At 40.1% G+C, this 18972-nt stretch overlaps 1 protein-coding gene across 1 annotated transcript in view; it reads left to right on the forward strand.

The window, feature by feature from the left end:
* Window positions 1–18972, forward strand: part of LOC138765292 (collagen alpha-1(VII) chain-like) — a 188701-nt gene that overhangs the window by 45768 nt on the left and 123961 nt on the right. Inside the window, exons 18-22 of the mRNA XM_069942338.1 lie at window positions 4058–4138; window positions 4582–4617; window positions 5623–5658; window positions 10934–11014; window positions 15162–15197. Coding sequence (XP_069798439.1) covers window positions 4058–4138; window positions 4582–4617; window positions 5623–5658; window positions 10934–11014; window positions 15162–15197 — 270 coding nt within the window. The remainder of the gene's footprint in view (window positions 1–4057; window positions 4139–4581; window positions 4618–5622; window positions 5659–10933; window positions 11015–15161; window positions 15198–18972) is intronic.

The raw sequence follows: 18972 nt of genomic DNA on the forward strand, positions 1-18972 counted from the left end.
ATTTATTTAAACCTTGCCCCACTGCTGTACCAAACATACTTGCCAAAATGTTGACACCTTTTGGATTAGATGCAACCCGTCCCTCTTGTAAAGATCATGCCTTCCCCAAAAGAGATCCCAACGATCCAAGAAGCCAAATCCTTGCCCTGTACACCAGCACCTCAGCCACAGGTTCATTTTCCTTATCCTTATATTCTTTTCATCACTTGCATTTGGAACAGGTAGTAATCCCGAGATCACCACCCTAGCGTTCCTGTCTTTCAGCTTTTGTCCCAGCTCACTGTAATTCCTTTTCATTACCTCCATCCTTTTCTTGTCAATGTCGTTTGTACCCACATGTACCAAGACATCAGGCTGATCTCCCTCTCCTCTCAGAATATTTTGGACCCGATTTGTGATATCTCATACCCTTTCACCAGGGAGGCAGCACACTATGTGGGTATACTTATCTGGCTCACAGAACCTCCTGTCTACCCTGACAATGGAGTCCCCATTTTCCTTTTCCTTTTCTTTTACACCACTCTGCCAGGCTCATTGCCATTGACCTGGTGCCCGTGACCATCTTCTGTCCGGTCATCTCCCTCAACAGAATCCAACACAACATAACTGTTGCTGAGTGGGATAGTCACTGGTGTGCTCTCTGTTTTTCTCGCTTTTTTCTTTCCTCCCTTGACGGTTTCCCACTTAGCTGACATGGGTTTTGGAGTATTTATTGCCCTGAAAGTTGAGTCGATTAACTCCTCACTCTCCCTTACAATCATGGGATTAATTCATAACAACATGAAATATAAAATCAGGGACATTCTGTGGAAGCGGAACAAAGCAATAATTAGCCCCAATGGAATATTGAATCCAATTCTGGTCACCTCACTTTGGGTAAGATGTGAAATGCACAAAGTGGATAAAAAAATAGGGTTGCTGCAGTGCTTCCAGGGATGAGTGATTCCAGTTATGAGTTTGTGATTCTTTTCCTTTGGACAAAGATGGTTGTGGATATGTTTGGTGGTACAGATGCCTAACCTTTTATCCAGGATCGACAGGACCGGACACCTGTTGCTTGGAATCTTCCGGATTTTAGAATCATTTTAAAATGGTGGTCCCTTAAGCGGGGTGTTAATTGAATTTAGACAAATAAAGACCATAATATCACTAGCTTTTCTTTTAAAGTAAGCATTCAAAATAAAACTGGCTCAGACTCCTGCCCCCACCGTCCCAATCCCTACCTTCTCTTAACTTCAATGGAAAGGTGAATCTTGAGACAGAAGCAGGCGGCGGCTGGTGGCTGGCTCAGTGCGAGAGCAATGGGCGTCTTCCTTACCCATAAACCCCATGCAGCTGGAACCACCCTCGCATTGAGCCGTCGCTAGCCGACACCAAGAAAGAACTTCAGGCTCGGCAGCACTGTACCCCTGCTGCCGAATTGGGAGTTAGATGGGACGGGGGGGTGATAGAGGACGGACAGACGGGGGAGGGTGATGGATGGACAGCTGGGGGGGGCGATGGAAGGACGGACTTGGTGGGGGGGGGAGGAGGGCATGGGCGACAGATAGATGGCCGGTGGGGGAGGTGACAGATGGACAGCTAGGGGTGGGGGTGGACGGCTGGGGGCGTGGTGCTAGGAGCGAGGTGGTCAGGTGTTTTCATTACTGAAAAAAAATCTTAGTTTTGGGATTCCAGATAAAAGTTAGGCACCTGTACAAATCCTGAGAGGCTGAAAGAAGGGAACGGCAATGATTTTTATCTCATTAACAGGTAGCTCAGGGACCAGGGGACAAGAGTTTTGCAATCCTTTTGCAAAGGTTATGTTTTGATCAAATCTATTCCAGCTTAGTTTTGAAGTTTGGTATTATTTCATATATATGTCACTGCACTCAATCCAGTTTATCTGCTTTCTCCTGTTGTACCATTTAACAAACTATTTGGATCATCCTGCCACAGTTGTTCAGTATTAAACACGTAAATCTAGTTGTCCGCGGTTAGGGAGCAAGCATGTGGATTGGGTCAATAAAAAAAAATCTGTGCTCATGATTGATTCTGTTATGGTCATAGTCAGTGGCAGATTTTGTGGATGAATGGAATCTATTTGTGCTCCTTTAAGCATCCTGGATTAGAGGGACGTTGAGTAATGAGGTTTTGGAACTGATGCAAGAAATAATTTTGATGTGCAGTGACTGATGTAATTTGGAACCTTCCTGCAAATGGTTAATGATGTGAAGTTAATTGTTTATTTAAATTCAAAGTTGTGCATTGATCAGTTTACTTCATAATCTAAATGTCACCATCTATTGTCCATCTCTCACTGCTCTTGGAAAGTGGTACATTTCCGAGACACTACAATTTTTCTGATGTTCTCACAGTGTTGTGGGGGAGGGAGCTCCAGACTTAGATCCAGCAGTGATGAAGGAACTCTCAATATTTCCAACTTGGGATAGGGTGTGGAACTTGGAGGGGAACTTCAGGTGATGGTGTTCCTTTGCAGCTGGAGGAAGGACATCAATAAACTGGAAGTGGTGCAGAGGGGATTCACCAGAATATTTGTGGGACTGGAGGGCTTGAGTCAGAGGGAGAGGTTAGATAGGTTTGGTCTTCATTCTCTAGAACATCAGAGGCTAAAAGTTAACCTTATAGAGCAGGGATGTCAAACTCAAATTCACGGAGGGCCAAAATTAAAAACTTGGACTAAGTCAAGGGCCGAACTAAATATTTATTGAAAATTTTCAACAACATCTGCATGTTTTCTCTTCTTTCAACATATGTAATAATAGTTTTGGATAAACTCTTTCATTGTCATTGGCCCATTTCCTTTAGCGTCTGAAACAGTGTACATGACGAATCAATGAGGGATGATTAAAGCAGTGGTCTTCAAACTTTTTCTTTCCACCCACAGACCACCTAAAGCAATCCCTTACTAATCACAGAGCACCAATGGCACAGGGACGCGAGTGGAAAGAAAAAGGTTGAGAACTGTTGTATTGTGGTAACTCCACATCTGATTAGGTTAATTGTTAGGCAAGTGGACAGAGAAGGAACCCCCCCCCCCACCCCAAGAAAGGCTTAAATCACAGGAACAAAATAAGCTTCCGTCTCACTGCTCTCAATCTTACACACAGTCCTGATGTGGAATGTGGGGTCGCAGCTCCACGTTCACCCGAGTTCAGGTGTTGTCTCTGTGGAGTTTGTACGCTCTCCCCTTGTCTTGGACCAACAGGTCGGTCGCCTGACGAAGGCACCCGAACCCCCCGTTGAAACGCCGGCGTCCGGGGCGGTGGAGGAATTGGCTGAGAAGAGCGCGTTGCTCCCACCCCCTCCCGTGGTTGGAGAGGGATTAAACTGCGATCTCACGGTGCCGGGCTCGTCTCCAACAAAAGGAGCGGGAGGCAGGGTCCGCCGCACACGGAGCGAGGGGGAAGGCATCGCCAACAAGACGTTCGGTCCGGCGTCGCCGCTGAAGCGCAGACCCAGCGAGGATGGTCCCCAACTCCAGCCGCGTCTGTGTGTCCGGGAGCCGGGCAGGCTGAGTGCGGCGCTCCGATCCCCGGGATTCGGGACTCTGAGATCCCGCCACACCTCCGGCGTCTTCATTTTCACCTTCAGTGTGCTTGCGCTATACTGGCGCGGCGGCCAGCGGGCCAACTCTAATATATATTTAATATGATCTTGCGGGCCAAATATAATTATATCGCGGGCCAGAGTTTGACTTGTGTGTTATAGAGGTTTGTAAAATCGCGAGGGGCATGGGTAAAGAGAACCAGGACTCTGAATCATTTCAACAGTCGATGTAGAAGATTCCCTGTAACTGTTTTGAACTCTATCTTTGCCAATACATCACATGATATTAATACTTTGTTATCATAACACCGTGTGCAAATCTGCTAAGGAGTTTCTTATATCATATTAATGGTTACATTTCAAAAGTGAAGCCACACTTAATTGGTTCCCAACTGCTACAGGACATCCTGAAAGAGTTAGAAAATGCAACATTTTCATTCTGAAGTTATCGTCCAGCTGAGGTGGATATAAGATGTTCAGTGATTAGTTAATTGAGTTTCTTTTCCAGGGAGACCCTGGCAAACCTGGTGAATCTGGGACAAGAGGACTCAGAGGAGAATCTGGCATCCCAGGCCTAGCTGGTGATCGGGTAAGTTTAAAGTTTAATTTTTTCTCAATGTACATCTGAATTCTTACTTTTCTGTGATTTGATATTTCACCACCAAATATGATTTAGACATTAAACTTCCAAATGAACTCAACTCTGATGTAAATGGGCAACGTTCAATGGATCTTTCACTTTGGGTAGAGATGAGCTAATATCAACTATGCTTGAGCATTCAGAGGATATCTTGCTCCAAGTCTGATTGAATTGTTTTGAGGGGAAAAGGTTGGATAAAAAGTTCTTGGACTATCATTGGGCATTTTGCATTAAGTAGATCACTAAAATACCACCATCCAGGGACAGAACCTGGCAAAGTGACATGGGGGAGTCCAGGAGGAGTAGTTAGTTGCTGGGAGTTTTCTCCATTCAAGTTGTCTGTTGAACACTTTCCAACATGACAATAAATTAATATATTTTTATTGTGACAGGGTTTGCCGGGTCAACGAGGTCTCCCAGGACCAGAGGTAAATTCCTCATTGTGTATCATTCTAGCATTGCATCCATTCCATGATGCAGAATATTTGTATAAAATGTTGCAACTCAACATCAGGATTTGACTTATTTTGGGTAATGATTTGGTGCTTAAAGTATTGTTGGCAATGATGCAGACATCAAAGGTATTGATGTCTGACCAAGAAAGTATTTAATGAATTCATATCCTGGTTTTATTCTGCCCGCACTGATACTACAGTTTGCATTAGGTAAATGTCACTTCTCTCTAAATAGTCTCTGGTAATAATCTGCACTGAGTCCTGATGTACACAGCAGAAAGTTAGGATGATTTTAAAAATATGTCCATTGACTAAATGTCAGACCTACAGAATAAGTAGTGAAATCTTTTGAGGTCAGAAGATTCTTTGAGTAAATTCAATTTTTATTTACTCTTAATAAACCCAGAGACTTGAGAACCAATATTTGAAATTCTTGAGAAGAGTATTTGAATGGAACACAGGAGATTACAAAAGAAAAAAAAGTTTGATGATATTCAGAGTAGGTGAAGTGCATGAATGAATCACAGAGAGACAACAAGGAAAGAGGCCATTCAGCCCATTCAGTCTGTGTGACAGCATTCTGGATCATCCCACATCCCCACTCTCCACACATTGACTTTCAAATTCATTCCTTTCTGATATTTATCCAGCTCCATTTAGAACACTACAAGTAAATCACCCCTCACTACTTCCATTAGCTGTGTGTGTATATCGTGCGCACACACACACACACGCACACACACAGACACACACACACACACAGACACACAGACACACACACACACACACACACACAGACACACACACACACACAGACACACACACACACAGACACACACCCCCCTCACATGTTTGGAAGAAATCAAAATTTTTCATCAGAGCTGCAGGGGATTAATTCCATAAGATATGGATTTATTTAATGTTCAAATTTGATCTTTAAATTTGTTAAACTTTTTTCTTATTTTGACTTTCCTTTAGGGAGGTCAAGGCCCAAGAGGATTCCGAGGAGAAAAGGTGATGTTCCTTTTTAAGTTGCAGTAATATTGTCCAATATCCTTTCTTGAAAATAAGGCATATCTGTTTTCTAATCCCAATTTATGGGCTGTCAGGGTCACAGAGGAAATGTAATGGTTCATTTAGACTAATTCTTGGAATGTTAGAATAGTTACAGTTGAATACCATTATAAAGTGGTAGTTGGGGTCCAAAAAATCGCATCATGAAAAAAATGGGGTCGTGCAAAATCAGGATTCAAGAAAAACAGCAGTTTTAAAAAAAAAATAAAGAATACCTGCATTTTCAATCATCTTTATATTTCTTACAATATTCATTTTATTTCTTAAAAAAAGCGATTGAGTATTTGTTGCCTGAACGCAGCGTGCCACTGGCTGCGAGCAAAATCCAAAATGGCTTTGAGCTGGAGGATTTTTATGTGGTCCATATCCTAGGTCTCCAGCCAATGTAGGCTAGCCTCGAGGTACTGAATAGCTTTAGACACCTTTAGAGGTGGGGATGGAGTTCCTCATTAACATCATCCTGTGGTTCGAGAACCGGTGCTATAGTAAAGTTACAGACGATCTCAGAGTCCGTCAGGTGTTCATATGTTTGGTATTCATCATCGGCAGAGTACCACTGGTGTAAATGCACCTTTTCAACTGTGAAGCTGTAGAATCTTCATCATCATCTTCCTTAGTGGATTGTCAGGATGAAAAGGCTGGACCCAGACCCTTCTCCCACACACGAGGAGCTGACTGCTGCCCAGCCCTTCCCACCTAAGTGGCAAACTTCCTTAAAGTTCATGCTTGATTCATCCACAATTCTATGAATTTATTCACACCTGTAATTCTACTTGAACATGAAGATGATCCCCTGATCTAAATGCTGGATTTTAGATGTAGTGTTCTTTGGGAGTTAAACTCTGATATTTCTGTCGCGGCTCACTAGGTTGGCAACTGACGGGTGGGTGGGACATTTGTCGAGCTTTAAGTTCTAGCTTTTACATGCGCAAATGAGCACGGACAGCAGGGACAAAAGTTTTGTAAAACCAATCCTCAAATGTGACACTGGTCATCCAAACATTGCTGCTACGTATGCATTCAAATGGTAATGACTTCACATTGACAAGGTGGATTCTGCGGGATGAGCAAAATTTGCCAATCATGAGTGGTTTTAGCTCATGTGTTCCAGTCTTTTTAACACAAAACAACAACGTCATGCGACCTTTGTTGTTTGAACCCCTTAAGTCGATGGCGTCATCTTTGCCAGACAGTAGCATCTTTGTCTGACAGGTAGCAGCCAAGGCCTGTTTCATCACAGTTGTACACTTGTTCTTCAACGTAGCCATCTTCTAAGAGTTTTTAGTTCTGCTGGGTATTCGCTGGTGGTGGCACTGTCAGCTGAGCGAATTTCTCCAGACATTAACTCTTGAGGAATCCCGTGACGGCGCTTAAACTGAACTAGCCATCTGTTGCTAGCTTTGAACTGTGAGATTTCTCCATTGATCAGCTGGTCAAACCTTTGAGAATAGCCTGGAAATTGGAAGGCCTGCTGAGCGCACTTGAATGAACCACTTGTACAAGGAGACATTGAGGCTGACATCTTTGGCTGTCTTCATGCATTTGGCCTTTTGTCCCGCCTTTTCCTCAACTTTCCAAAGCGACGTGCATAACTTATCTTCCTGAGATTTCCAGCCATGAAGTGTTGATTCAGGTATGCTGAGGTCTTGAGCAACTTGGGTTTGACTTTTATTCTTGATCGCATCAAGTGCGTGAAGCTTATATTTACATAAAAAAACTTTTCATTTTCTAACGGTGCGTTCAATTTTGAAAAAAGTTCACTTCTGGAAAGAGCAAAAAGCTCCAATGGCTCATCACATTAAATCAGGGCGCATTAAATTGGGGTTCCACTGTATATGGGGGGGGGGGGGGATTGACTAGGGTTTTATTCAATTGATCTTGGAGAAATAAAGAGGGATCTATTTAAAAATTATTAAATTTTACCTGAGATGGAAGTGTACAAAATAGTGATATTCGGGTGTCAGATTATCCAGAAAGAGATTTGGTCAGAGCTGATGAGCAATTTCTTCAACCAGGAGGCGATGAGCGTATAGAATTTGTCATCACAAAGGGTTTCTTTCCATAATATTATCCAAATACAGCCATAAAAAGTTAGGTGTTAGAAATGAAAGCGTGATATAATAATGGGACAGAGGATTTTTAGAAGCAGTGTGAAGGGGGTAAAGCCTTACTCTGCACAATGCTTACTTTGCATTTCATTTGTCATTTTTTGTTTGTGGTATGGGAAGCTGTTCCACTCCCCTGTACTGGCACATTTCACTTTGATGGCAAAATATTCATGAATTGCAAAACAGGAAAACAATGTGATTAATTGTTCAAGAGAGTGAAGAATCAACTTTCTACACATTTATACTTTTCTAAGTTTAAGACTATTGGATCTTTTATTAAGGGTTTAGCCATAAATTTCATTCCTTTTCCTTTCTTAATTTCTCCATTTGGATGAAGTTTAATCCCATTCCTGATATCCAGTGATGTGCTTCCAAAAGCTTTCTGGGATTGCTGGTGAGAATACAATTAAAAAAAAATCACCAAGTAAACATTGGTTCTCTCATCTACGCCATCCAAATGTTTGTTTCTGTAAATTATTTTGACTGTCTGCTTATCCTAGTCTGAACTATTCTCTTTTTAATCTATTTGCACTAAACATAGACTGACTTCTTTGCTTTCTTTCTACTAGGGATAATCTCCCATCACTCTCCATTGCCTGCAACCAACAGACTGTGGAATTTCTTTCAATCTTCCTTCTTAACCTCAATATGCCTTTATGGGGTGGCATAGTTAGTGTAACGGTTAGTGTAATACCATTACAGCTCCGGCAAATTGGGTTCGAATCTGGTGCTGTCTACAAGGATTTCATATGTTCTCCCTGTGTATGTGTGGGTCTCCTCTGGGTGCTCTGGTTTCCTCCCACATTCCAAAACTTGGAGAATCATAGGTTAGTTGGGTGTAATTTGATGTTATTGGGCAGCACGGGCTTGTGGGGGTTGAAAGGGCCTGTTACTGTGCTGTATGTCTAATTTAAATTTTAAATTCCATTCTTTCACCATCTTATCATTGATAGCACAACAGAATTTACTTTTTGTAATTTTATTCCTGATGTGTCCTGTTACGAGCCTAGAGGACTCCAAAACCCAGCAGCAAAAGATATTCACCAAGACAAATGATCACTCAAACAAAAGTTGCTTTTAATTATCTTTAAACATGAAAACAGAATCACACTTTAACTTATCACTATTGACTTAACTAACCTAACTTAACCCCTTCTAATTCTAAGCCCACTTGTATGTAATGTGTGTGTAAGTTCAGAAATGTAATTTGATTCACAGTCCAATCTCACTTCTCATACCTCCAAGTTCACTGGTTGCAGCCAATTCTTATACTGTGCACAGAATTTAACATTTATCAAGTTCACCAGGCTTTGGTTCTTGAAAGGTAAATGGTAACTGCTCAGGAAGGTTCTTGTCAGTTTTCAGAGAAAGATTTGTTGTTCCAGGACACCCATAACTGATTTATTTCCATCAGCCACTTCAGTGTCTTGCTGATGAAACTTTCCCCCTCAGGGTTCTCCAGATGATAACCTCTTTCTTTCAGGTCACCACAGAATGCCTTTTTGTTTCACTTATTCCAAGTGAAACATTAGACAGCCAATCCTCTCCTCTTGCATGAACCACAAGGACTTTGACCAGGCTGAACTAAGCACTTACAACCCACTTTCCAAATGGGGTTTTCCACAAGCTTGTCAGCTTGTCCTGTTCCAGTCTCAGCTGCTGTTACTGTCTGTAACACTGTAGAATGAATCTCTCTGTCTGTCTGTCTGTCTGTTTGTCTGTCTGTCTGTGTCTCTCTCTCTCTCTCTGAGAAAGACTGTTTGACTCTCTCTCTCTCTCTCTCTGAGAAAGACTGTTTGACTCTCTCTCTGAGAAAGACTGTTTGACTCTCTCTGAGAAAGACTGTTTGACTCTCTCTCTGAGAAAGACTGTTTGACTCTCTCTCTCTCTCTGAGAAAGACTGTTTGACTCTCTCTGCTTGCAAAACCATATGACCCTCTTAGAACAGCAAGTTTCACTCCAGACAGAAGGCGGCTCCAGCAAACTCTTTCATCTGTTGCCTTTTTGTAAACAACAATTCATTAATGAAGTCTCTTGGGCACTCTCCAAAGCTTTTGCAAAGGTTCTGAGGCTCCGATATGTCTAACATTAGCAGAGCTCCAGTATTTTAGATAAGATATGTTCTAAAGTGTTTGTATGCAACCTACACTAACAAACCCTGCCCCAATTTATCCCTGCCCCAATTTATCTCCCAAAAACATATCTATATACTCTGTCACAATCCTAACTAAGAAATTCATTATGAATTGATACCTCCATATGATTTTGTCATTTCATTGAACTCTGACATTCATTCCATTAACTCCAAACCATATTGCACCCTTGATGAAAGATTATCTTTTTGGACTTCTCTTGGGTTTATTGAGCATGCATTCCAAGCCAGAAAGTTGAGAAGACTACACTAGAGCTTGGGTTTATGTCTCAGGTGCATTGAATATTGCATGACCGTAGCCATTTCAGCAAAGCCTTGTTCATGAGCCCTTAGCTTTCCCTCTCTCCAGTCTGCAGAAAACCCTTTTAATGCCTTTGCCACCTCAAAGCAGCTGATGGATCTGTGCTTCAGCACTTGAATGTTGTGTACATGCGAATATCAGCTGCTTCCCCACCATGCAACCTGCTGAATCCTGTCTGATCTGATCCAGGGGAAAGGAATCCATTCAGGGGCAACTCAATGCCACAGGATATGGCAGTAGCAACATGAGGAAGGTCCACTCTGATGTCCTTCATTCCACCGGAGTCTGTGTCCTTTTTTGATCCAGATTCCAAGTAGGATGAAGTGCATGAGGTGTCTCCACAAACAGCAGAAAGATGTTCTTTCCCTGCCCCCATCCCACAACTCCTGCTGCTTTGAAATGGGTAAGTGTCTTGTCAATTGTATGGATAAAAGAAAAAATCTACATCAATTGACCCTGTTGTACAGCAGGAAGCTATTTCTGACATGAGGTATAGCTTTAAATTAACTTGTTGTCCAAGTGCCTCTAACCTTCATTTAGTGTTTGAGGAAACTAAGGTAATGCGGATATCAGCTTTTGAATGTTCAGTCTCGAATTGATTTTTGTGACAAAAATAGTACCAGTGCCATAATTGTCTCTGGTCTCCAAATGCAGGGAGATAAAGGACTACCTGGAACAGATGGCAGGAATGGAATTGATGGGAAGAATGGTCTCCCAGGACCTCCTGGGCTGAGGGTGAGTATTTCTTTGTCTTGAGGTAAAGGATCCAGTTGGGTAGATTTACAGATTCTGCAACTTGTAAGTAATCAGAAGGAGGGAAAAAAGAAAATAGAACCAGCTGAAAGAATGGGAACTCAAAGTAGATCCTACAGTTACAAGGGCAGAGCTCTTGCATTTGAGAAGCAATGTATCCTGGTACCAGAAGTCCATTATTTCTCCTTTGGTATTACATCTCTAAAGGTAGGAACAGGAGTCAACAATTGAATTCCTCAATTCATTTAATAATACCGAGGCTTGACCCTTGTTTTGACATCTCCATCCTGCTTTGTTCTCTAAATGTGATTCCCTTTCCAACCAAAAATATCTTGATCATAGCCTTGAATATAATGATTGGGCATGCAGTCTCTGGGGAAAATAACTCCAAGGTTTAACTCTCTGAGTTAAATATAAGACTATAAGGCATTGGACCAGAAATAGGCTATTCAGCCCATCGAGTCTGCCTTTGCTATTCAATCGTGAGCTGATCTATTTTTCCACTCAGCCCCACTGCTTGCCCTTCTCCCCTTAACCTTTGATGCCCTGGCTAATCAAGAACTTATCAATCTCTATCTTAAATACATCCAAAGACTGGCCTCCACAACAGCCTGAGGCAACAAATTCCACCCTCAGATTGAAGAAATTCCGATGCATTTCCGTTCTAAGCCGATGCCTTTCATTCCTGAAGTTGTGCCCTCTTGTCTTAGACTCTCCCACCATGGTAAACAAATTATTTACATCTACTCTGTCCATGCCTTTCAACATTTTATATGTTTCAATGAGATTTTCCCCCTCATTCTCCTAAATTGATACAAAACATATTCTCAACTCAGTCTGAAGAGAGAGAGACCCTTTATCCCGGACTGAATTCTAACTGGTGGAAATCTGCATCTCAGCACCTACTCTGTTAGAGAGGGTGAAGCTGGAGGAAACCAATAAGTGGAAGAAGAGAAGCTGACAGTGGTAATGTGATAGCAATTATCATGGGGAGAGGTGAAAGACAATTGGTCCAGATAGAACCAAAGGGGAGGGGATCCTGTTGTGAAATGTGGATAGAAGGCTGATGGAACCATTGTGTTAACAATGCGGCTGATATGCAAAGGGAGTATGAAAAACACAATAAATGTGAGAAATTGGTTAGTTCAATATATTATTCATCAGTTACATTTAACACCACAAAAATTACATAATATTAATTATATTTATTCAGATTTATGTTTTTGATGTGGATAAGAAGTTTGTACTATTTTGAATTCGACTTCCACATTTAAACCTTTTTGGTTTGATTTGGGTAATTTATTAGAACAAATAACTGGAATAAGATTCCCACAGGATCCAATGTTATTTTTACTGGGAGATATTAGGGGAATTAAACCTAAATTAAAATTGAATCTGTATCAAGTAAAATTTGTTCAAATTGCCTTGGCAATAGCAAGAAAATGTATTGCTATAATTTGGAAGTCAGATAGTGATTTGGGAATGGACAGGTGGAATGCAGAGGTTTAGAGTTGTATTCCATTTGAGAAAATTACTTATAATTTAAGAGATAAGTATCATACATTTTGTGAAATATCAAATGTTGGTCTTAAAATTTAAATGAATCTCGAACATTCCCTTTCTCTTATTAGTCTCTGATATTGGAAAATGAGGTGCTCCTGTTGTGGTTTTCTTGTCCCTTTTTCTTTTTCTTTTTTTTAAAGTTTGTAGTGGGTTGGGGGAGGGGTGGGGTAATTTATTGGAGGATTTTCTTTCTTTTGTATCTCTACTTTTTATAAAATACCAATGTATTTGGATTAAGTTTGAAATATTGTGAAATGTTTCCTAAGGGGTTTTATATTAAATAAAATGAGCAAGGGTCTAAGCTTGAGGTGTCTCTGTGTTGATGGCCAGTGAGCAGGAGGTGATGTTGCCAATCCACACTCTTTTCTATAACCTTGCACATTATGAAGTGTCAATCCAACTTCTGTTGGAAGGTACTGAATGAGGCTGTTCCACAAGGTGCTTTTCACATTTTCTCGTATTTTTTGACCAAAATGTTAAATCTCTTTTATGATTCTTAATCTCAGTGGAACCTTTTCTTTCCATTTACTCTGTTTAAACCATCCTGTATATCGCTAACTAATCTAGTCTTACCCTTCTTTTATTTATATTGGCATGACAAGAAATTTGGAGGTGCCGATATAATATTTGGATAATTTGTCCCAATTTTGCCCCCTGTGTGGACTATTTGCTCCAGTGCTGGGCTGATATCCGAGCGGTAATGGATGGGGTGCCTAGCAGTCAGTGGGTAGATTTACATTAGTTGAATCCATTAGTTGCTGCTGACGGGAAATATCAAGGCAGCACTTTCAGGATTTCAGGTTCAGATTGAAATCTGATGTTGACATCAGAACTCAATACTAAAATTATATAAATTTATCGTAGTCACACAAGAAGGCAAAAACTGTGAAACCTATTAAGCACACTGGAAGAAAAGAAAAGAAAAGATTGTGTTTATCTAACACCAAGAATATTTTTCACAATCAAATTTGTCAGATGCACAACAGGAACTGCTTAATGTAAATAATGATTGACAAGTTTTTCTTGGACAAAGCAATATCGCTGTACCATAGTAGAAATTTTAAATTAGTGTCAGCTTTCAGAAAAGTAAAACTGAAACTACACTCCACATGAAGTGTAGCAGAAGCCTTCTGGCTGGCAACACTTCTGAGCATTCACTGTTGTTTGCTGAACATAACTCTGCTCTTCATGCATGCTACCATTTTCCAGACAACTGCTTCTAAATTCAATAATGCAGACTACTGAGCCGCACGTGAATATGCCATTGAGATCAAATGATTTGAACTGACTGTGATCTGCATCAGTGAGCAACATGATCCAAGTTGAATGTGTATTTGTAAAGTTTTACATCATGATTTTTAAAGCCTGATTTTAAACATATATTTTGTTTTGGCTCTTAGGAAATGCAGTACAAAAATTTTTCTGTGGAAATTAATATTCATTCATTATTTTTAAAAATGCAAGAACCATGTTTTTAAACATGGAAAAGTTGGATGCATTCGGCAAGATGGCAAAAATAAAATGGAATTAATTTGTCAAAAAAAATCTGGCTGTACCAGTGAGAAATTTTGAGTTACTCTCATCCCTGCCCACCATGTTCTAACACTTCCCTAAACAAATTGGCACTGGAGTACAGTACACAAAGTGCTGGAGAATTAACAGGTCACACAGCATCCATAAGAAATAAAAAACAGTCAATGTTCTGGTCTGAGCCCTTTTTCAGGAATGTAATAGTTAATAGGTGGATACAGGTGGAAGGGTAGAAGAGAAAAGTGATGAGGATAGCTCTCTGAAAGGAGAGGGAAGTGGGTAGTGGGATAAAGGAAAGATGACAGGGGTAGGGAAAGAGAGAGAGAGGAAAAGCCGTTGACAGAAATTGGAGGTCAGTATTGATGCCATCTAGTTGGAGAGTGCTGAGATGGAATTAAGTGTTGTTCCTTCAGTTTGCAGGTGGCCTCATTTTGGCAGTACATGAGACCCTCCACATCCCTTTCTGTCTCCCTCAGCCCTCCTCCCCACTCTGACCTCCTCTACTCCCTGACTCCTGCTGGATCTTCATTATCCCCCCTCCAACATTTCTCTTTCTGAGACAGAACACTCTGTCCTTGGTGAAGACCCTCGTGCCCCTTAACTCACCACAGTGCTGAACTCCTCTTCCGCCGTCTCAGTCTCCAAACCTAGTTGTTCAGCAAGGATTCTCCATGCCCACTGAGGACCTCTTCTCCTCCCTTGAGCCTTTTTCCTCCTCTTCAACACCTCTTTCAGGTCTTCTGCCCACTCTGGATCTTTTCACTTCTAATTGCCTTGGAACACTGGACAATAAAGATGAACTTGATCTGCCCATCCCATCCTTGTTAACATCGGTGCTTTTGTAGATTGGGAGCAGATGGTGGAAATGGGTGTTCTTGTCATCTCTCAAGCCAGTGAGTACTGGCAAGGGGTGATTAGAGATTAATTTACCATTCAGTTGCATCTATCTGGTGACTTCTGCTACTGAATTGTGGTGCATATGATACTTGAACTTGATTTTGTTAATGCTCATCTAACCATTTCACTTCTTCTTCAGGGTGATCAAGGGAAACAAGGAGAACCTGGTAGAGATGTGAGTATCAATACAAGTGAAGACCTGTGCTCTAATCTATGGTTCTACAAACTGCTTTCATGATTCCTTTTATATCTGGAACCCCATCTAGCCTTCTAAGAACTCCAAAACAGACCCTCATTTCCTGCAGCGTGCCCATCCTTCAACCACCATTTTAGGTTAGCCTGCTCACCTGCAGCTTAAGTTCAGGAATTCTCTCCCTAAACTCTTCCTCTTTTAAGTGCTCCTTAAAACCTACATCTTAGACTAATTTTTAGGTCACCAATCTAAATAACTTATTTATTTTGGGATTTGTCTGATGATTGTTAAAGAGCTTGAAAACGTCATCTACATTAAAGGTGTTCTCGCAAATATATGTTGCAACAACCTTTTCCTTTTGAAAACTACTTAATTGGCAGAAAGGTTTTGGGAAAATCTGGGATTATGAAAGACACTATAGATATAAACTATTTTGTCATGAAGAACAACATAAATAAATAATTTGGAGGATGGATTGGGAATAAATCAAATATAATTGGTATTAAATTCTGCTAGAATAGTGCTTTTTGTGAAAAATCCTTTAAACATGTTTGTCATTAAACAGGAAAGTCTGCAGTTATTGGGATTGTAAAGCAATGCACAAAATTGCTGGAGAAATTCAGTGGGTCATGCAGCTATTTGCCCAGTACCTTTTTTTTACGAGGAAGTATGTTGCAGTATTTGGCTGAAAAAAAATTATTCAATCCAGTGTATTTAGATAAGGTCATATAAGAATAATAATTCCTCCCAAAAGGGAGGAAAATCCTTTTTTATCCTCTCTTCATATAAACAGGGGAGACATTTTTACTTGATGGCAAGCACTTAAATTGCAATGAAATTTGAATTTGTGCAGCAGGAGTACACTTGTAACAACATGTTTAGTGTGAATCAATGAAAGGCAAAGTTGTAAACATCTCATTGAACAGCTTTGTCTCCGAGAGACATAGAGTGCAGAAATGGGTCCCTTGGCCCACCTTGTCCATGCTGACTGTGATGCTTATCTATACCAGCCATTCTTAACCTGTTTCAGGCTAAGCCCCCCTTGGGATTCTGCTCAAAGTATATGGTCCACCTTCCCTGTGAGGCAGTCAATTTTAGTTGGTTTCTTTCATACTTTTCTCTTACTGTCTACATTTAAAAAAAACATAAAATATTTTAAGATTTCATTCCATGAACCCCTTACACTGATCTACATTCACCCTCATTTGCCTACATTAGGCCCTGTATCCCTCACCTCCTTTCCTATCTGTACCTATGCAAATGCCTTTGAAGCATTGGAATTGTACCTTGCTCTATGACCTCCTCTGGCAGTTCATTCCATATCCTCACCACCCTTTTCATGAAAAACCCTTCAAATTGCTCACCATTCACCTTAAAATTATGGCTTCTAGTTCTAGATTCCCCACTCTGAGGGGAAAAAAGATTCTGACTATCCATCCTATCTCTGCCCCTCATAGTTTACAAAACATCTATAAGGTCACCTACTACATTCCAATAAGAAAAAAAACCCAGCCTATCCAATCTCCTTAGTCTTCCATTCCAGGCAACATCCTGGTGAATCTCCACTGCACTCTCTCTATTGCTACCATATCCTTCCAGTGTTGTAGTGACTGGAAATGTGCACAATATTCATACTCTGGTGAAGAGCTTCTCTGTTTCAGAAAGTGTAACTGTTAAATGTAGAATAGGGAATAGTAAGCAGATGAGCAGGCCATTCAACCCTCAATTTCTAAACTTGATGCCTAATTAAACTATATTTCTTTTACCTGCACATGATATACAGTGTATGTCCCATTCCCTGCATGTTCATGTCTCTAGCTAGAAACCTCTAAATCTTCCATTGTGTCTGCTTTCACTACTACTCCTCCTGGCGGTCTGTTCCAGGCACTCACTGTTCCCTGTGTGTATATAAAAAAAAGAACTTGCCCACACATCTCCTTTAAATTCCCCTCCCCCTCACCTTAAATGCATGTACTCTAGTTTTTGACATTTTATCCTGGTGTTATGCTCTAGCGACCCTTTTAATTATGTTTGGGATGAAAAGGTTTTTGTTAGCACTAACACATGATCAGCAATGAAAAATTCACCAGCCAATGACAAATTCAAAATTATAGTTTTAATTAAACTATTAATACCATAACATTTCTAACTTAATTGTAAACTTAACCCCACTACGCACAAATATAAATGTATGTCATTCTGAAAAGTTGATCTTTAAAAGTTCTGCATCATTTTAGTCTTGCAAGAAGGTCTTAAATTTTCAGTTCAGAAATAATTATAAAGAGCTTTTAAACATTGTATCTTCAGGCCTCTTTTATTCACAATGTTTTGCACATGAAGAAGCTGCCCTCTTCTCAAAGACAGCAAATGTGGCTATTTTCTTCCACAATTAAGTCACAAACCCAGACAAGGATTAAACATAGTGGCCAAACACAAAAATAGACCCAGTAGAATTCTGTCTTCTTTTCCAAAGAGGCAGCAAGTGGTCTTCATTAATTCAAAAACCATGGATTCTGTGTTTCCTCTCTTCTAGGAGTAACACACAACAAACAGCACCAATTCTGGTTACTGTAACCCTGTCTTTTACAAGGTTTCAACCTCTTTATGTCACAGGGTTTTGACTTCTGTAAACTGCAAGCTGAACTGCTCCAAAATTGAAAACAAAATGTCTGAATTCATTAATATATTCCTCCAAGTCATGTGACAGTTACATCATGGTCAAGGTGAGACCCAATTCTGGAAACTACATGACCATCAGTTTTATTTCTACCAAAATTCTGTTCTTTTTTCAAAACCATGTCATATCCATAACGACCTCTGACCTCATCTCTGTTCAAGAAACTTAACTGGCTTTGATTAAAAAAAAAACAGATGGCTTCCTCAGCAGTTCTTGAATAATTAAGACTCACTTAGCTCTGCTAGTCCAAGACACATCGACTCCAAGAATGAACGCTCTTTGAAAATAATGATTCTCTATAAATGTGCTGTGACCTGTGTGTGGCCCTATACCAACCCACAGCTAACTTACTAATAATACAGATACAATAGTTTAACTCTATAAATTTACTTTACTAAGATGTTTTTCTAAAAGAAATATAGTTTAACATTAAATTAAAGGTTAACACAAAACTGCTACTCTGGGATTGTCTATCCTATCTACACCTTTCATCATTTTATAAACTTAAAAAAAAAAATATTTTTATTGAGTTTAACAAAAGCTCTTTACACAAGGTATAGTAAAGATAACATAAATAAAATAATATACATATTTCACATACCAATTGTAAATTAGAAGCATAAACAATTATTACATAACTTATTTCATTTAGGACATCAAATATTATAATTATAAACATCCTAACTTGTACTATGTCCAAAAATAATATTGAATACAAAAATTATACAAATAAATAAGCATAAAATTCCCTTATACAAGATATTTTATACTTTTCTTATGTGATCATGTTGTAGGGTGATATGATCCGTGATCTGTAGTTATGCCCCTTTGCTTGTTTGTCTTAATAATAAAAGGGAAAAAAAATTCCTACTAATCTATCCCCTCCCTCTAAACAAGGTTATCTGTAAATATAAATCGAATAATGGCCCGCAATAAACTTCTCTCAGGTCTTTCCTCAGCTTTCAACACTGCAGAGAAAACAATCCAAATTTGTCCAACTTCTCCTTTTATTGCTCCTACCCTCAAATAGTGGGAACATTCTGATAAATTTCTTCACTTTTTCCAAAGCCTCTACATTTC

Source organism: Narcine bancroftii, chromosome 5, assembly GCF_036971445.1.
Source record: "Narcine bancroftii isolate sNarBan1 chromosome 5, sNarBan1.hap1, whole genome shotgun sequence".
Taxonomy (NCBI): Eukaryota; Metazoa; Chordata; class Chondrichthyes; order Torpediniformes; family Narcinidae; genus Narcine; species Narcine bancroftii.